Below are 18,630 nucleotides of genomic sequence, written 5' to 3'. Positions count from 1 at the left end.
GTGCCTCTCTGTCCCCTTTTAAACAGGCTCATGGAATACTATGGGAAAGTTTAGAGCTGTGGCCTACCCTAGCCTCTTGCTGTGCACTAGTGGCTGCTGATGCTGTTCTCAGAACATGTGTGGCTGACCGAGAAAGCAAGTCTGTGGGTGGTTCTGAATCAGGTGGTCACCCAGAGCAATGACAGTAACCCTAGCTTTTTTTCATGGTTGATTTAAACCCCTCGTCTGGAAATTCTTTTTTCAAAAAAAGAAAAAAGAAAAAGAAATAAAAACAAAACGTAACTTTTATAGTTCAAGGATTTCCTTTAAGGAGGAAAAGACAGAGCAATCATTGTGCTTGGGGAATGAGGGAAGGGTTGTTTGTAGCAAGTCTGTATCTGTACAGGCCACTTGTCTGGTGAGTACAGTGAGAGGCAATGGCTCCACTTCCATTCCCGGTGGATCACTTTGGAAGGTTCAGACAGGACAGGTATGTGTAAGCACTTTTAAAATATATTTTTTCTTTTTCTTTCTTTACCATATTGAACACACAAACATAACCTAAGGTCAACTGCAAAACATGAAGTCAGCTCCAAACAGTTGAAAGACTAGTAAGATACAAAGAAACATCGTTCTAACAAAGACAGATCTTTGATGAACTTTTTAATGTGAACTGGTTTATTTAAACAAGGATCCAGGGTAGACCCGGAGAATGTTCTAGTAGAGCATGGCACAGACGAAGGTTAGTTAATACTCACTAGCACCTCACATGAGACAGAAAGATGAAGAAGGTAACACATCACAGAAGGAAAACCACGCACGCGGAAAAGGCACCTGGCAGGAGAGCCCGTGTCCCAGCCCCTCTAGCAAGGTCGTTCTTGTGCACTCAGTCTGGACAGTATTTGGAAGGGAACAAAAACAGTTCTAATCTAAAGCCGAGGCTCCAGGGCCAGCAGCCAGCCTCTTCACTCAGGCTGCTGGTCATCTGCCGTGTGGCTGGGGACTGAGTATGCTAAGCAGGGATATAAGCTCCTTCCACCCTTTGTTTCTCCAGAAGGAACCCTCCCCCAGTTTCAGCAGTGGATTCTGGAAGCTTTTAAGCATTTTAACTTGAAAACACTAAGTAAGAGCAGACTGACTGAATGTAAACAATCAATCAAATGGAAAGGCAGACTCATAAAAATAAAACCCAGTGACCAGTTCATTAGCCAGTCGGTTAAGTCAACATCTGAATGAAGACATTTATACAACATCCACAAGACACACCAGCATAGAGCCACTGCTGGCAGCTGGGGACAAACAGCTCTCCTGTCCTTCCAGCACACTGTATTGCTACCAGAGAACGCAAGCCATGTGCTGAAGTTAAGAAACAACTCCAGTTGGCAAAGGGCCCCAAGCCATGGTGAACCTAGTGTTGTGTCCAGGTGGATGGGAGACAAGACTTATACCCTCAAATCATGATCCTCAAAGCTCCCTCTGTTCTTTCTGTACATTTTGATCTCCGCATAGGAAGGTCCAAATGTGCTGTTTTCCTCTCAGGTCTAGGCACTCTGGAACATCGGACATTAACTCGCCTCCTTCATTTCTTCCCAACTCCATTGGTGACTTTGGACTTGGAATGCCGGTTCCTTCTTCTGGAAGAATGGCTTTCGTTGTTGTTTGAATGCTTCGGTGGGCTGTCCTCAGAACCTGCCCAAAAGAAACCAACACACCATCACCAGGGGCCCCTGAGCTCTGTGGCTGACTCCTGGGATTGGTAGTTCTCCCTTTCTGGCATGACCTGGCTTATCAGCTAAAATCTAGCTCCCTCTAGTGGCCTCATTAATAAATTGAGGCCAAGGGAATCTGACAATCTGTCTGTGCTTTGTGTGTACCAGGCAACTGCCCCGAAGACTGGGGTTCTAAGGAATTGTTAGTCTGGGAATATGTAAGATAGACTAGTCACAACACAGACCAGAAGTGAGTACAGATGAAAGCTTAAACAACGGACAGTTAAAAGTTCAGCCACATTTTATCCATACAACCACAGTACAGATCCCCCTAGTCTGTACTGAAATGTTAAACAGGCTCTGTACGGTCTCTTGGAAAAGATTCTTGACGTCGTAACTTTAAAACTACTAGCAGAGACATCAACATCTTTACAACCAAGGTGCCTGATGCGCTGAGCGACAGCCCTGAGGTGACATTGAAACATCGGGAGCTACTCTTTCCTCTGATAGAGCATGCAGCCAGTCCCTAAGGGAGTAGCTAAGCCTAAGCTCTCTTTTTCTCCAGTGCTCTGGTTCAGTTCTGGATGAAATATTTATCAAACACAGCCACTTAAGCCCACTCCAAAGGCCCAGCAGCATTTTGTCGTCCTTCTAAGTATCTTTTGTCACAGTCCCAAATTTTCTGAAGAGTTTCCCTCTCTCCCTCTCTGTCTTCCCTCTGTTCTTCATGTGCAGCATCACGTGCACACAAATCCCTTCTATTGGAGAACCAGGAATGCCCAACGCTGATTATACAACCTGATGGGACCAGATAAGGTCAGTCTGGTGAAGCCCCTTGCTCACACAGGTCACAGACTACAGGGTGCTGGGAATCAAGCAGAGTTCACAGCCCCAGATCTGCAGAGTTAACTCTAAGTAAGCATGGTTTGTAAAGGGCTACAACCACAGTGAGTTCTGTCTCTCAGAGCCAGTTTGCTCCCCACAGTCACGCTTTTCAGGATTCACAAGACCTTAAAATTACTGGCCAGTGGAGCCCCTTCACTGTCAATGGTTCATAAATTTAAAAATTTCAAAAAAACCCAGTGGCCCCAGATTATTACAAAATGGAAAGTCTTCCTTCGGGTGCACAGCTCTCTAAGCACTCCATTCACTGTGAAAGCCGAGAGCCAAGAGAGAGTGCTCCTGTCATGGGGACTGAGGCAACGATACCCTTCTGCCTGAGGAAAGCAGAGCTCAGCACAGTCTCATCTCACAGAGCACATTTCCGCCTGTATTCTGTGAGCACTGTGTGAAGTGACAGATGAGACTTGATGAGTAGTGTGAGACCCTTCAATATCTTCACCGATACTTGGGAGATGAATACTGACCCCCAAATCTCCACAGTGGGCCTGAGGATGCAGAGGACTCAAAGTTTTATACAACGAACAAGATGGCTGTTACCTTTTGAGCCTTTCCCGTGATACCAAGAGATCTCTGGACTGTAAGTGCCATCTTCGCACTCTGAATAGGTCTAGAAAAAGACAAAGGTTTAGTGGGTAAGCTTACGTCAGTCCTGTGAGGAATAGATGGATAATAGTAATAGTAGTAGTAGTAGTAGTAGTAGTAGTAGTAGTAGTAATATAATAATAATAATAATAATAATAATAATAATAATAATAATAATGAACATAAACCCAGGCTGAGTGTGATAGAGCTTTACCCTGTATTTCTCAGCTAGAAAACCTAAGATCTCTGCCAGACCATACAGAATTAACCTTCTAGAAGGCATTAGCACTGAGGCTGGATTTTAGCGTGGGCAAGGCCCTGGGTTTGATCTGGATGACACACCCGCACAGATATCCAAGCCTAAAGTTTTGAATAAACGATGAAGCCATTATCTTTATTTAAACAAAGGCAGGGCTGGGAGATAGCTCAGTCAGGAAAATACTTTCTGTGAATGCCTGACACCTAAATTTAACCCCAGAACACAAAACACAATCAAAAAAGGCTGGTAGAGTGGCTAATGCTTATAACCAGTGAGAGGCCTTGCTGCTAAAAAAGAAAAACTGGACAAATGCCCAAAGAGGAACGGCACCAACACCAGCACACACAGGGTAATCCCCAGGACAGCCGTAGTGCTGAAGCCCAGTCACACCATTCTCTGTTTTTTTAACATTTATTTATTTAATTTTTTTTAAAAGATTTATTTATTTATTATATATAAGTACACTGTAGCTGTCTTCAGATACACCAGAAGAGGGCATCAGATCTCTTTACAGATGGTTGTGAGCCACCATGTGGTTGCTGGGAATTGAACTCATGACCTCTGGAAGAGCAGTCGGGCGCTCTTAACCGCTGAGCAATCTCTCCAGCCCTATTTATTTAATTTTTTACTTACTCACTTTACATCCTGCTCCCTGGCCTCCCTCGGTTCACCCTCCCCCACAATCCTTTCCATCCATTCCCCCTCCCCTTCTCCTCTGGTGAGAGCCCCTCTGGGTATCCCCCAACCCTAGCACCTCAAGTATCTTGGAGGGTAGGTGCATCATCTCCCACTGAGGCCAGACATGGCAGCCCAGCTAGAGGAACATATCCCACAGACAGGCAACAGCTCTGGGACAGTCCCGCTCCAGTTGTTCAGGACCCACGTGCAGACCAAGATGCTCTCATGGTACATACACACGTCTATTTTAACACAGTACAGCTGGGGAGCCTAAACTAGGACACGTAAATAAGTTAAAAAGACAAAAGAGTCAGAATAGAAGAAAACCTCGAGATTGGGTTTAGTGCTTTCCGAGTTCTACATTTGTTTTAATTAATTTTTTAAATTTTATTTAAATAACTAAGATTTAAACCCTTTGCAAAAGGAGGATAATAATATTGACCAGGCCAGCCACAAGCAAGCACAGCTGTGTAACAGTTGCACATCCTGACACCTTAAGTTTCTATATGGTAAAACTGGCATCACTCCCTGAGGCTCCTATGCCATATCTTTCCTTCCATGTGTGTGTGTGTGTGTGTGTGTGTGTGTGTGTGTGTGTGTGTGTGTGTGTGTGTGTATGTGTGTGGGTGTGTGTGTTTGTGTTTGGGGGAGGCTCCCTGATAGGTCTTTCAAATGAAGACCACCTCTGTTTCCTCCTCTACCTTTTCCCGGTGTCCATAGTGCTCTGCATACCAAACCATGCCGTACAGACACAGGAACGTAGTGAAGGCCTGCAAGACAGAAAGACACAAAGCCTTTTATAAATGACAGCACATACACACTCTCCACTTCCCAGGAATTGGATTTCTGTGAGAATCCAGAAGACCTGTCTTCGGTGCAAGAGTTCAAAATGTTTGGATGTGATGGACATGGGACAGTCAGGAATGGGTCTGACAGACTGGTGCTGGGCAGGTCATATATACTCCATTTTTAAGAAGGATAACCCTTCTTAAGGTGGGACCAGACATAGGGCTCTACCCCATACCCATCTCTCAAGAGTAGAGACTCAGCTTAAGGAAGAGAAGTTCTGGATAGAAAATTCTCATGTAGCAGCTTCACGGCCATGCCTGGGAGCGCCTCCTTAGGGACTGAGAGCAAGGACAACACTACCTTCACTGGTCCTGGCTTCTCGGTGCCAGTTGCCCCACTTTGACCCTTGTTGCCATTGCTCTTACAGACAGGAAAGCAGAGACTGAAAGTATTATACAACAGCCTGAGTGAGATGAAAGGGCAAGTCGGGGCTACCCGGAAGCCAGGTGTCTGCGTCAGAATGGACTGCTCACCACGCCTGCACACACCTTAAGGGAGACCGCTGTAAGGGTAAACGTGCAGGCAGTTGGCCCACTTCATGCAGAGCTTTCCCATTCTCACAGTCAGCAAGTGGATCAGAAATATTTTGAGGAAGAAAAAAATGTATTGGTACCGTACATGAAGATTTTTCAATTCTCATCATCATTCCCTGAAAACAAGTTGCACAGTATTCATGTTTTACCTACATATGATTCAAATGCCATAGAAGGACATGCGTATACTTTGCAAGTATGAGCACAAAGCTACTGTGGGATTTGATGGCTACTGTCTTTGTATTTCCCAAAGGGAGAGCATGGAACCCATCAATCACGACTATTAAGAATCTAAAATTTCAAAATGTGTCAAAAAACTTAAGTTTAGGAAAAGTTTCTGGCTGCCCAGACTAAGTGAAAAAGAACGGAGAGAACAAGAGGATCAGGAGAGAGGGAGGTATTTGGAGGACAAGGAGGCACCAGAAAGAGAGAGACCTTCTACTCAAGGATGTAAGTGAGATAGATAAACAAAAGCAACCAAGCAAAACAGCCGGCACGTCTAGAACACTCAGGCCAAGAAGTCCTTAATACCCGGTTTATTTCACACGATTGCCGTCAATTGTCATTATTACCTAACACCTCACCCTAACCATGGGGACAGGTATGAAATCACAGTGAGACCCTCTCACCCTGAGAGGATAATTTTAGTTCTTCCTGAGAACCATAGCTCTAGATTGAAAAGCCACTCAGAGATTCTTAAGTCACTTCCCATGTTAAGGGAAGAAGAAACGAGCTCAGCAGAGCACAGCTTTCTTGATAGGCTGAGTCTTAGTTTTAAAATCTAACCAGATACAAAGTTTATGTCTTTACATCTAACTCCTTCCCTCCATGAAGCTCCTTAATCCACTGAGGGAAAATAAAAGCATCGTCGGAACAGCACACTCCAGCCATGCTCACTCTGCCATCGTCTGGTGGGTGAAGCACAGACAGTAAAGGGGTAGAACTGTGAGCCCCTAGCCTTATGGCACGAGCCTAAGCTCTGCCCCATTCCTTCATGTTGGCAACATCTGCTGAGTGTCTCTGAAACTAGTGCCCTCCTAAAATCCCCAAACAATGTGTCTCAGTGCTCCGGTTGGCTACCTGCTTCCTTATCAAGGAGGTTTCCATAGAGGCACAGTGAACATGAAGCCCAATTCATATTGCAAACGAGCAGGTCTCTATATGATGTCTTAAATATGGAGTTTAAAAAAACAATTCCTAACCTCTAACATATTCTAATATTTGTCCAATTTTCTCATATACTAACATTAAATTTGCCATTTTTCATGGGAGGAAAATGTACCGTGTGATCGCCTGTGTGTGTTAGGATTTTTACAAGGGCACAACAGGATGTCCTATGCTGTACGCTGGGAGAGGGAAGCTTGGCCTCTCTTCCCAAAGCACTGCCTGCAGAATGAGCTTGGGAGGAGAAGGTAAGGCCTCTTTGGTCTGCCAGTGCAGATGCTGACCATCAGAAGGAAGGCGTTCAAGCTCTTTCCTTTCCTCATCTCCTGAGCTTGTGCTGTTAGGTTGCAGCTGGAGTTCCCTCCAACAGGAAAGAAGGCAGAGCCAGCTGTGCAGAGGGACCAGGCAAACACAGGCAGGTAGCAATGGAAGGGCGCTTATCATCATGATCATTACACAAAAAGCCTGCTGTGGTTGCCAAATCTACTACTTCACCTAGGTACAAGAGGCCCATTTTCTACTTGGTTCAAGAGACAAAAGCTTGTAATTTATGGGTTTGCGATCATACCTGCGGAAATCTAGACAAGTACCCACTTAAAATGTCAAAGTCTGGATTTAAAATAGCAGTTGCACAGATTGTGTTTACAGAGGGACAAGGAAGGGAGAATAGAGGACTCTGGAATGAAAGCCAGGCAGTCTGTGCCCAAGGGTGGGGCAGTAGTGAGCATGCAGAACCCAGCTTAGCACTCACAGTAAGGAAATGAACATTAAAATAGATGACTGCTTGATAACTTTATTAGCCAGTACATGAGATGCTTGCTTTCACGTTAAACTCAAGTTCTGTGCATGGTGGCTTGTCAAGGAAAGGGGATAAATAGGGGCTTTGTTTCTCTGAGTACTGTGGTGTAACTTACTGCTCTCTTTTTGAATAATGATCATCTCACTTCTGAGTGGGAGATCAATCTTGCTCTTTAGTAAAGGTTGTGGTATGGAAAAGTGTTGAGAGCCCATTTCCATTCTTTTTGATTATAAAATATGCATGGTAGCAAGGACCTGCTGCTATGCCTTGGGTCTTGAATGTCCCTTAGAGGTCCATTTTAACCTGGTTCATAGCTTGCTGCAACTGGGAGGTGGTAGGAACCTCCAACGTGAAAAGTCCAGTGGAAGGTCTTAGATCACTAGGGAACTACTCTTAAGGGCGCTAATAAGTCTCTGCTTCCCATCTTTCAAAACCCCACCATGTGAAGGTCTGCTGTTTTGCGTATGAACTGGGCTTGTTCTCTTGCTACCACACCTCCACTGCAACCTCCTTGGTAAAGAAGAGGGGCAGCAAATAATTCCTCTATGAACACTCTTAAGGACTCTATAATTATGTTGTTCTTTAAAATAGTCTGAGAATTTACTGAAGGGAAGACTTCTTATTTAATTAGTGTAAATCCCATCATTTGCCTAGTAGGAGGCAGTTTCTGTTTATTGAAAGGTTAAAATGATGTTATAGTAAGTGTATCAGACACCTTAATATAATTAATAATGTAAATAAACTTATCAATGACAAGACCAGATTTATATATAAAATGATAAAACTGGGGATTATATTTCATTTTTTGGTTGACTTATGTGTATATGTATATTGTATATGCCTGTGCCCAAACATGTCTGAGGAAAAGGTAGTTGTGGGAAGTTAAAGAATCTAAAAAGGGAAATGAGGTAAGAGAGATGCAAGAGGGAGGAAAATCAACAAAAATAATATTTGCAAAAGCCCTAATAAAACCTAATCTATTTCAACTATCAAAAAAAGAAAAGAAAAGAAAGGAAAAGAAAAGAAAAAAGAAGAGGGGCAGCAATTGGAGCACTGAGACTCCCTTCTCCGGGGATCGGGGATCTTCAGAGAACACCGACTTCAGGAACAGGTCAGAGCCTGTTCCTTTACATCAGGCCAAGAGGCAATGTGCTAACACCATGGGGTCAAATGATTGTAGATTGAAGCCTCCAAAGCTGTGAGCCAAAATAAACCTTTCTCTTTGAACTGACCTCAGGTATTTTTTTACAGTAATGCAAGCTGACCAGCTCAGGGGCCTTTCGTCAAGCTGAGTCCTCTCCATGTCTCCCATGCCTGTCTTCAGAGTCTCACAGACACCTTATGGACACCATGTAAGCTATACTTGGCCTCTTACATCTAACTGCTCCATGAAATCCCATCCTTGGCCAGCATCTCAAGTCTCTATGGAGTAGCTTCTAACTGCTTGTATAATTCTTGGCATCTCCTGGTCCCACACAGCGACAGTTTGGGTCAGGTCCCCCTTACCCAATTGAGCAAGCCTTACCCAATGCTACAGAGCAGATACAAATTCCAGTGAGGCATGAAATGGGGCAGGACATCTTCATCTGTACATTCAATCTCAGCTCAGATTGCTTATCTCCCCTTGTCACAGCTGCTCTCCTGTGCCCTGACCTGTTAGCACAATTTAGAAACCCCAGAGTTGCCTTCAAGTCTCTTCTGGGTAATTACTAGGCAACAGTGTCCTGTCCAGTTATCTCGTGAAAACAACTAACAAACCAAACTAGCCCTTTCCTTGTACTCCACCCCTCTGCTTCACTTCCCCGTCACTGGTAAACCAGATCCCAGCAGCACACTCCAACTTAACGCTCTCCCTCTAGACCCCATTCTGCAGAGTATTTCTCTGGGACAACAATCAGACTACATTATTTCATCATTACAAATCCTGGGAGAAGTAATACACATATGCTTACCCATCCCACGTAGGCAACTCCTATTCTCCGTCAGTGTTCCCAGTTTGCTCTCGTTCCCCAAAATAGGCTGCCATTCTGAGGCAGTAGGCACTCCTCACAGTCCCATGTCTATACAAGTTGATGCTTTGCCTCTCCAACTCATCCTTTACATACCTGCTGAGATTCCTGCGTACCAAGTTCTGTGCTCGTGACAGTGGGAGGCAAAGGATGACTAAGCTTCTTCACACAAAGTACAACACTGTGGAGGCAGATATAAACAAAACCTATTCTGTCTGCCACACGGGAGGGCATTGGAAGAGCCAGGTGTGACGAGCTGACTGGCTGGTCCATGATGTCCTGTGGTAAGATGCTTCCTCTCTCACAACTGCGGGCACACTGGCTTACCTTCTCCCTGGCCCCATGGCTCTCCTATAGCAGATTAGGTAAGGAGCCCAATGTAGGCAGGTCATAGTCCAGTCCATACCTAAAGTGCCATGCCAGAGAACGATTCAAGACCAGAAGCAAAACGTCACATGCACTTAACCTTCTCCTCCCCAGACCCCTACTCCTTTTTCTAATCTTACCAGAATAGAAAACTACAATTAATTTTGTTCTTTAGTTAATTAGCTAATTAATTAACTCTGTACTTAATTACTTAATTAGCTCTTACTTGGAGCTACTGCCTGTTACTGTTCAAGATCAAAGAAGGCAGACCAAGGTGCTCTGGTGAATTCAGGATTTCTAACCAACAACATCCCCCACTTCCAAAAGATAAAAAAACAAAAAACAAAAAACAGACATTGAAAAAGTAACAACAACAACAAAATACACCTTAAAGAAAGTCAAAAACATGTGTATAATAACAGAACAGGATGAAGCTGGTCAGATGATAAGGGACTCTATAGGACAGAAGGGCTGCTTTCTCCCTCAAACTGGAAGGGAGAGTGACTAGAGACAAAAGGGAATGCGACAGAGCATAAAAGACTTGATGGCCATGACAGCTACTTGGGATGAGTGCACAGAAATTATACAAAATGTAAAAATAAAATCTAAGGTCAGGGAACACTGGATGAAATTGTGGCTTCTGCACATGGTCAGACCACTGTAGTCTTGAGCTTACAACATCTGTGGTTTCTGCAGAAGACCTGAATACAATTACGTTAGTCATCATTCCAAGGCTTCAGCCTAAAAGGTGAGCAAAGGACAGAAATATGAAAGGATGGAGCTTTGGGCTGATGTCACTCTGGGCTTCTTTCTGCAGAGTGTGCATCTCCCTAGGGGTAGGTGTGTCCTATGGGCAGAACACCTGTGGTCTGACTGCCTCCCACACTGTGATGACAGTGTGTCTCATACCCAGGTATAGTGACGTGTATGTTATACTATAAAAGCCACAGTGATAGAAGGAGAGGGCATGGAAACTGTCCTTGTTGCGTCTTCAAAGTCTTCAAGTTCACCTCATGAAGACATATTCCCAGAAACTAAGAAACACAAAGATGGTGCATCTGCTAAGGGCATGTTTGGAAATGGCTAAGATGACCCATTTCAGATGCTGTATGGCTGTGTTTTATTCTTAAACTTTTAGACTAGTGTCCAGTTTTAAAAATGTCTATGAACTTCTAAGGAAAACTTGGTGCACAAGGGAATGTTGTTTTAGTATTTCTATTTCCCTTGGAAACAGCTAGGGAGCTCAGCTGACACTCTGGGGTGCGAGAGTAAGAACTTACCACACAAAGAAGCCAAAGCACCACGTAGAGTATCTGGGTCTTAGAGAAGAGATCTTGTCCAAATTTGATGCAAACAATGGCTTCCAGGAAACCAATGACCCTAAGCAGAAAACAACAAGAAGGTCAGTGTTAGTTCACCTTGTTAGAGCGTGCCATTGCCAGAAACATGCAATGGCTGGGTCACAAATGGTCAAGATTCCTGCTCCAGACACAGGTAGCAGGCACTCCTCAAAAACCCTTCCTCCCTACTGCACTTGTGATGGAAATACTTTCCCCCTCTTTTCTCGAAAATTATAACTCGATCCTTTTTTTAGTATCTAGAAACACCCAGCATTAACCAAGAGTGGACTCACATGCTAAATTAGGGACCCTTTGAAGCACAGAGAACCCACTATGTTTGAGAGGTAGTTCAGTTCTCTGCTTAGAGTGCAGCTGCTTCAGAGCTGGGACTGGAGACCACCTCCTCTACCGTTCTTCTGCTGTTTTCATATAGCTCTTGGCATACACAGGTATTAGAGCCATCTAACACAGTCTGTCAATACTGCATCAACCATATTCTCTCCCAGTCTTTCAAGAGTTTCAGATTAAATATCTTTGTTTTACTAACAATGTAAGCCCTTTATCCTCTCTTGAACTTAAGCAATTTTACTAAGAACAAAACATGTTAACAACATATGCATATAACTCATGATTTCCGTTTAAATTAACAAAAACTATCAGGCCTTTATTAAGGCTCAGAGGTTGGAGGTAAGAATGGATGAGGTTAGGACTATATAGTTAGCTAGAAAGATATCAGACTAAAGATGTTCAATTAATTTAAAGGGTCTATGTTTCAGAACAGAATCCACACAGTCAATTATTGGTGAGTGAGTGGCTTGGCCCCTCTGTCTACTGGCAGACACGAAGAACAGCCATCATCAAATACATGGCTGGCTCTAAACAACAATAGACTAGGCTCATTTCAGCAAAGCAGAAAAATGAACAGAAAGTCCTTTTGGAAAAGAGCTTGGAACTCTTTTTCCTTCTGTCTGTATCTAAACAAAGTTAAATGATTGCCATCTGAAATTAGAGAACACTGCTCTTTAACAGCCCCTCCCCCAAGAAGCTCACGATGCATGACTAAGCGTCATTTAAACTCATAAATTCTTACCAAAGACAGTATTCCAGTCTGGAAATCTAGACCATGATTTAACCCTAGATTGCAGTCAATTTTTGGTGCTGGTAAGAGTCACCCTTTTGCTGGGACGTTCTAAACAATGAGGTTGTATTCAAGCATGGCTTGTGAGCCAACTGTCTGACTGGTCATTCTGTTTTCTGGTCGGAGTCCAGCTGCTGCTAGAGAACTTGTTGCTGTGGGCTAGAGCCTGACTCCTCTCCCTTCTCCTGCTGGGACACAAGTGTGACAATCTTCACTGAAGCCACACGGGACATACTGAGCATAAGAGAGTTCTGATTGTTCACTCAGATTTGAGTCCTTTTTCAAAAAGTATGATGTTTTGGTTGACATGTAAAACGTCCTCCTCAACAAGCTTGTATTTGCATACTAACAGTTAGTCTCCAGCTGATAGTGCTGTTTTAGGAGGCTATGGAACCTTTAGGACATGGGGCCTCAGCAGAGGAAGTGGGTCTCTGGGAAATAAGCCTTGAGGTTTATGGCTAGCTGCACTCCATGTCCTCTTTCTGCTCCCCGGTCCACAGAGAATGTGAGTTCTTGCTGCCAGAGCCTTGTCACCCTGTGTTACCTGCCTTCCCGACCACCGTAGACTCCACCCTTGAAGGATGAGCCAGAAGAAACTCTTTCTCCTTTAAGTTGCTCTGCCATTTATTGGTCACAGCAGTGAGAAAAGTAACTAATACACACACACACACACACACACACACACACACACACACACACACACACACACAGAGAGAAGCTTCATAAAATAATTATAGCCATCATGAAGTGAAAATTATAGGAGGCTATTGTTTTCAATTAAGCTGTTGCCCTGTTGCCTCAGGTCCCGGTAGAGTAGGCTAAAAGTCAGAGGGAGTCACTCACTCGTGCTGAAGAACTTCCATGTCACCGAGCAGAATCCAAGATAGGTATTCACTTGATTTAAGAAACTGGGATTAGAGATTACAAAACTGAAAACTGTGCCAAATCAGCCAATTTCATAAGCAAAGGAGATTCTTTCTCCCTAACCCTACAGTGTTCCCCAATTCTAGAAAACAGGAGCACTTATGATCTTTAATTAAATTATAATTTGTCATTGACACCTGCTTTGGCAGTTTTCTATTCTGCTTCATTTTTACTTTATTTTAACGTTATTTGTGCAAGTGTTTTGTCTGCATGTATGTCTGTGCCTGTGGAGACTACAAGGGACCAGTGCTGAAGATCCAAAGCTGCAGTATCTTCATGACACAGGATAACAATGGGATATCCGAGAGGAGTTCCCGTGAGGATCCAGTATTGAAAGTGTAGCAGAAGCCAGAGGCCTTGAAACAGATCCGTGACTCATTGCAACGAACATTTGAAAGTAAAGATGGATGGACACGCCACAGCTTCCATGACAAACTTTCTTTTTAAATCTATCATATTTTACTTTATTTTGGTGAGAGGTTGCAAGGGCAGAGTGGATATGGAGGGACGGGGAGATGAATGGGGTTGTGATACATGATGTGAAATTCACAAAGAATCAAAATAAAGTTAACAAAAGGAAATGGGCTTGGGGATGCTGTCTTTAGGAGGCAGTCACTGGCCAGCTCTTGGATACATCCAGTAAAAATCAAGCTTGCTCCAAATGTGGCTCAATGTTGTGGTGGTGGTCTTATTCTTGCATGGTAGGATTAATATTTTCTAGAGTCCCTCAGACCTACCGCCCGAATTCTAAAGTGGGACATGTATACCTTGAGAGGTTCCAGGCTCCTGGTGTGCTTTCAGTTTCAGGGACTATCAGCAGGAGCTGCTACACTGAGAGAAGCAGGAAGCATCCACAGAGGCCTCCCTGGTAAACCAGTCTAGTCTGTGGGGATCCTGGTCTGGGACACGGCAGAAGAGATTCCAACAGAACCTGAATATTCTCCAGTCCAGGGCAAAAAGGGAGATGCTGCACCACCTACTGGGGATTTTTGGTCTTATTTTATGTCTCCTTTATCTTCTCTTGGGCTAGTTCTTACTCTCTGTTCTGACTTTTACACTTTTGGGTTAGTTGGTTTGCCTTGGACTCGGGGTGACAGAATGGATGGATGGACATGAGCAGTGGATGGATAGACATGAGCAGTGGATGGATAGACATGAGCAGTGGATGGATAGACATGAGCAGTGGATGGATAGACATGAGCAGTGGATGGATAGACATGAGCAGTGGTTGTTAGTGCTACTCAGCAGTAACACGGACAGCATGTGTAATAAGACTAGCAAGTCCAACAGCCCGGTAACCTACACTCTGAAGAACTCTAACTTTCCTATAGCAAATCTCCAAACATTCTGTGAGACTGAATGACCCACACTTGGGGTTGACTGGTCTTCCCAGGGCACTTTTGATTCCCAGATAGCCTGGGCAGTGGTAAATGCCATCCTAGGTAAGCCTGGACACTCAGATCAGATTGGATACATCTTGCATTGGTCTAAAGCAACTTCCAAACTGACCCACTGTATGGTCCACAATGGACAAGGTGGCCAAGTCCTGATTGTGAGCAGATGGCCTCTTCATGGGCCTGTAAGCAGAGACCCAGGAGGCCCCTCTGAAAACTCTTTTGCATGACTCACAGGAGGAAGAATCCCTCCTTCCTCCACATAACCATCTTTATTCCTTTTCTCCCTTCCTTTCCTCAACATCCACATTCACTACCCCAGTGCCCACCACCACAGACTCACTCTGTCCCCTTGTCCACATCTCCCCTATCCCCACCCCCACTCTTCCTTTCACTATTACAGATCTCTACAACTAGAAGAATCAGAACTTATCTCCCTTTAAGCACTAACCCTGATTCCTTAATTTCTCTAAATGATTTTATTTTTTTCAATCACCTCCCCGTGTGGGACAACTGTCAGAAGATTTTCTTCATACCCTTTCCACTACTGAAAAACAGGGAACTGATTCTCACAAAAGCAGTTGAAGCACTTCCAGAACAGCTTCAATGACGAATGACCAGAGGGTAGAGGCAATTGCCAAGAAAGAGACCCCAACAACGCAGAGATATGTAGGTCACTCAGTGACTACCACAAGGTTCTGTTAGAAGAGATGAAACGGGTAGCCCGAAAACCTACTAACAGGGCCCAGATGAATTGTCTTCAGGTTTCTTGGAGCACTGCCTGAATGCCTATCACTTATAAACCCCTATATACCCAGAGGATCCCACAAATCTCAAGGCAGATGAGGTATACCACCATATGGTATTACAAGCCTCAGCTACTTTCCCCATGATAAGACTGAGACCTTTACAAAAGGACTGATTGCCTATTGCAAGGAAGTGGGTCACTGGAAATATGACTGCCCAAGCCTGAAACAGGCAGGCCCTCCAAACCAAGCCAGCTCTATACATGGAGATTAGTGAGGCTGAGGCTCCTTAGAAGTAGGCCCCCAGGAGCCGATAGTAACTTTCACCATCATGGGCCAGTGTGCATATTTTCTGGTAGACATGGAGGCTACCCACTCAGTATTACAGGAGCTCTTAGGACCCCTTCCAACCAAACAATGGAAGTACAGGCATGATAGCGAATATCAAAGAATATAAATGGATTACTGAGTGGACCATTAACCCAGGATGAGGAACTACAACTCACTGTATTCATGAATGTCCCTACCCTGTGCAAAACCTAAGGAGCAAGTTCCAGGCAACAATATTGCTCTACCGAGACACTCCTAGGTTGCAACTGGGGGGCCCTTCCTATTAAGTGAAGAATATCTACTCCTCCAAAATCCAACCCATCCCCTGGAAGGGACATGAAAAGAATTACAGATCCAGGTAACAGATTCCTACAGTTTGGGCAGAGGACAATCCTGTCTTGGCCAAACATGTGCTACCAGTTACAGTGCAACTAACGCCTGGATCGATGCCTATTAGAGCTAAGTAATACCCAATCACTTTGGAAGCCAGGGACACATTAAATGCCTCCTTGAAGTAGGTATACTTATCCCATTCAGTAGTGGGCTATAGACCACTATAAGACTTGTGACAAGTGAACAAACATGTAGAAATAATTCACCCAACGATTCCACATCCCTACATTTTGCTCAGTCCTTTATGGTACTTAAAAGATGCACTCTTCTCTATCTCCCTGTCAAAATTAAGCTTTACGTTTGAATGGGCTGACCCTGAACTGGGCATATCTAGACAAAGAACCTAGACCAGACTACCTCAAGGGCTCAAAAACCTCTGTCAGGTGCTTCTAGTCCTGCAATGATTTGATGTGCCAGGCTGGGCTGAGTAGAGGTGGAAGTGGGGGGTGGTGATTTTCCCTTCTCCTCAGAGAAGGGGAGGATGGTGGAAGGGCTGTGCAGGGGGATGGTAGAAGCTGTGATCTGGACGTAAAGTGAACAAATACATTAATTAATATGGAAAAACCCTCTCTCTCATCAACTTCAGTGAATCTCTAAACCAGCATTTAAGTCTCTTCCATAGCTAAGTTCCCTGACGTGGCCTTGCTTTGATTTGTAGTTATTTATTACTGGCCACTAGAAGACTATGTGAGAACCACCACAGTCCTTTTGTAAACTCTAGCACAGTGATGCTATAGATTTTCTAAAAACAAAGCCCAAACTGGCTCAGTCCACGTTCCCTTCTTGGGATATGAACTGAGAGAAGGGAAAAGACTCTTTTCCCAGGGCCACATAGTGACCATAATGCAAATCCCAATCTAACCACCAGAAAACAAGTTCGGGAGTTCCTGGGAGCTTTTTGCTATTGCCGAACCTGTGATGTCTGCTTCTGCTGGGGGCAACAGCCCACTGATAGACAGGAACATGAGCAGGTCTTTAAGAACTTAGAATAGGCCCTTGTACAGGCACCGGGTCTAACTCTCCCTGGTATCTTCAAGTCCTCTCATATTTACATCCATGAAAGAAAGGGCATTGCCGGGGAGTCCTGACTCGGAAACTGGTTCCCTGGAAAAGGAAGATGGCCTCCATCCCAAAGAGACTAGATCCTGTAGCCTTGGGATGCCCCCCTCTGTTTAAGAGACATTGCAGCCACTATAATTCTTGAAAAAGAAGCTAACAAGCTCACAGTGGGACAGACTAACTGTAACAGCCTCATACATTGTGGAAACCCTGCAGAGGGATGTCACCAACCAGTGGATGTCAAATGTGTGACTCAGTAGCAAGCCCTTCTTTTAGATAAGAACAGACTGGCCTTTGATAAACCCTTGGCCATTAAGCCCACCACCCTGCTACCAATGATGACCCTGAGGAACCAATCTATACCTGCATGGAGATGTGGGAAGCCATCCAAGCTATCCAATTGGACCTGACATTCCTCTTCCCACCAGAGAGTGAGCCTCTATCAGATGATGGCAGGCAGCTTCATTAGGAAGGAGCCAGGTATCTCAGGACAGTGGTGGCCACAGGCCAGTAGGGGTCATTTGAATGGAGCACTGCCCATTTCACCCAGAGAGCAGAAATAATTGCTCTGACACAGGCTTTAAGATGGGCTGAAGGAGGAAAAGGTGACGTCTACACAGACAGCTGATAGGCTTTTGCCACGGCTCATGTTCATGGACAGATTCGTAAACAGAGGAGCTTACTCACCTCAGAGAAAAGACTACTAAAAATAAGCATGAAATTGTCCAGCTGCTAGAGGCCCTGTGGCTCCCAAATGAATTCACAAGGACGGCAGAAAGACAATGGCTCCCTAACTCAGGTAACAACAAACAGATCAAGCTGCCCAAGACGCTGCTCTGGGGCAACCCAACCCTAAGAGGTTCTATAACTATCTGCTATCCTGGAGATGTCTGAGTACAACCCAGAAGAGTTCACACCATCCTCTGACTGGGGCTCAGGATGGTGGCTCTTGCCTTCCACTTCTCTATGCACTTGTCACCTAAACAGATCTCAGATGTCTGGACACTGAGGAAAAACTTCAGAGCATTTCTGAAGCTATCTGACCACGCCCAGGTATATGCAAAGAAGGGCATGCTTCCCCTGGGATAATGGAGTCAAGGTACTATGCCTGGTGAATTCTGGGAACTGGACTTCACTGAGTCAAGCCAGGACTGTATAGCTACATACATCTGTGGGTCTTTGCTGAGACCACGATGGACTGGGTAGAAGCCTTTTCATCCCGAGCGGAAATAGTCCGAGTGGTAGCCAAGAAATTATTAGTGAAATTATTCCCAGATTTGGCTTCCCCTTGTCTCTGGGGTCTGGCAATAGCTAAGTTATCTCAGTTGCTCTCTAAGGTTCTGAACACAAATTGGAAACTTCATGGTATGTACCGTCCTCAGAGCTCAGAAAAGGCAGAGAAGATGAAAAGAACGCTAAAGGACATTTTAACTAAATAGATCCTTGAGAATGGTGGTAACTCTGGCCTCACATCCT

The 18,630-nt window shown here is 44.5% G+C and overlaps 1 protein-coding gene across 1 annotated transcript in view; it reads right to left on the bottom strand.

Annotated features, from left to right (window-relative positions):
* Positions 1-625: 625 nt before the first annotated feature.
* Ptdss1 (phosphatidylserine synthase 1) overlaps positions 626-18,630 on the bottom strand; it is a 61,775-nt gene continuing 43,770 nt past the window's right edge. The window contains exons 10-13 of the mRNA NM_001012113.1: positions 11,111-11,210; positions 4,812-4,880; positions 3,129-3,198; positions 626-1,668 (exon numbers count right to left, since the gene is read on the bottom strand). Coding sequence (NP_001012113.1) covers positions 1,559-1,668; positions 3,129-3,198; positions 4,812-4,880; positions 11,111-11,210 — 349 coding nt within the window. The 3' untranslated portion in view covers positions 626-1,558. The remainder of the gene's footprint in view (positions 1,669-3,128; positions 3,199-4,811; positions 4,881-11,110; positions 11,211-18,630) is intronic.

Source organism: Rattus norvegicus, chromosome 7 (assembly GCF_036323735.1).
Source record: "Rattus norvegicus strain BN/NHsdMcwi chromosome 7, GRCr8, whole genome shotgun sequence".
Classification (NCBI taxonomy): Eukaryota; Metazoa; Chordata; class Mammalia; order Rodentia; family Muridae; genus Rattus; species Rattus norvegicus.
The sequence above is the reverse complement of the archived record's forward strand: the minus strand, read 5'-3'. Positions and strand labels throughout refer to the sequence as shown.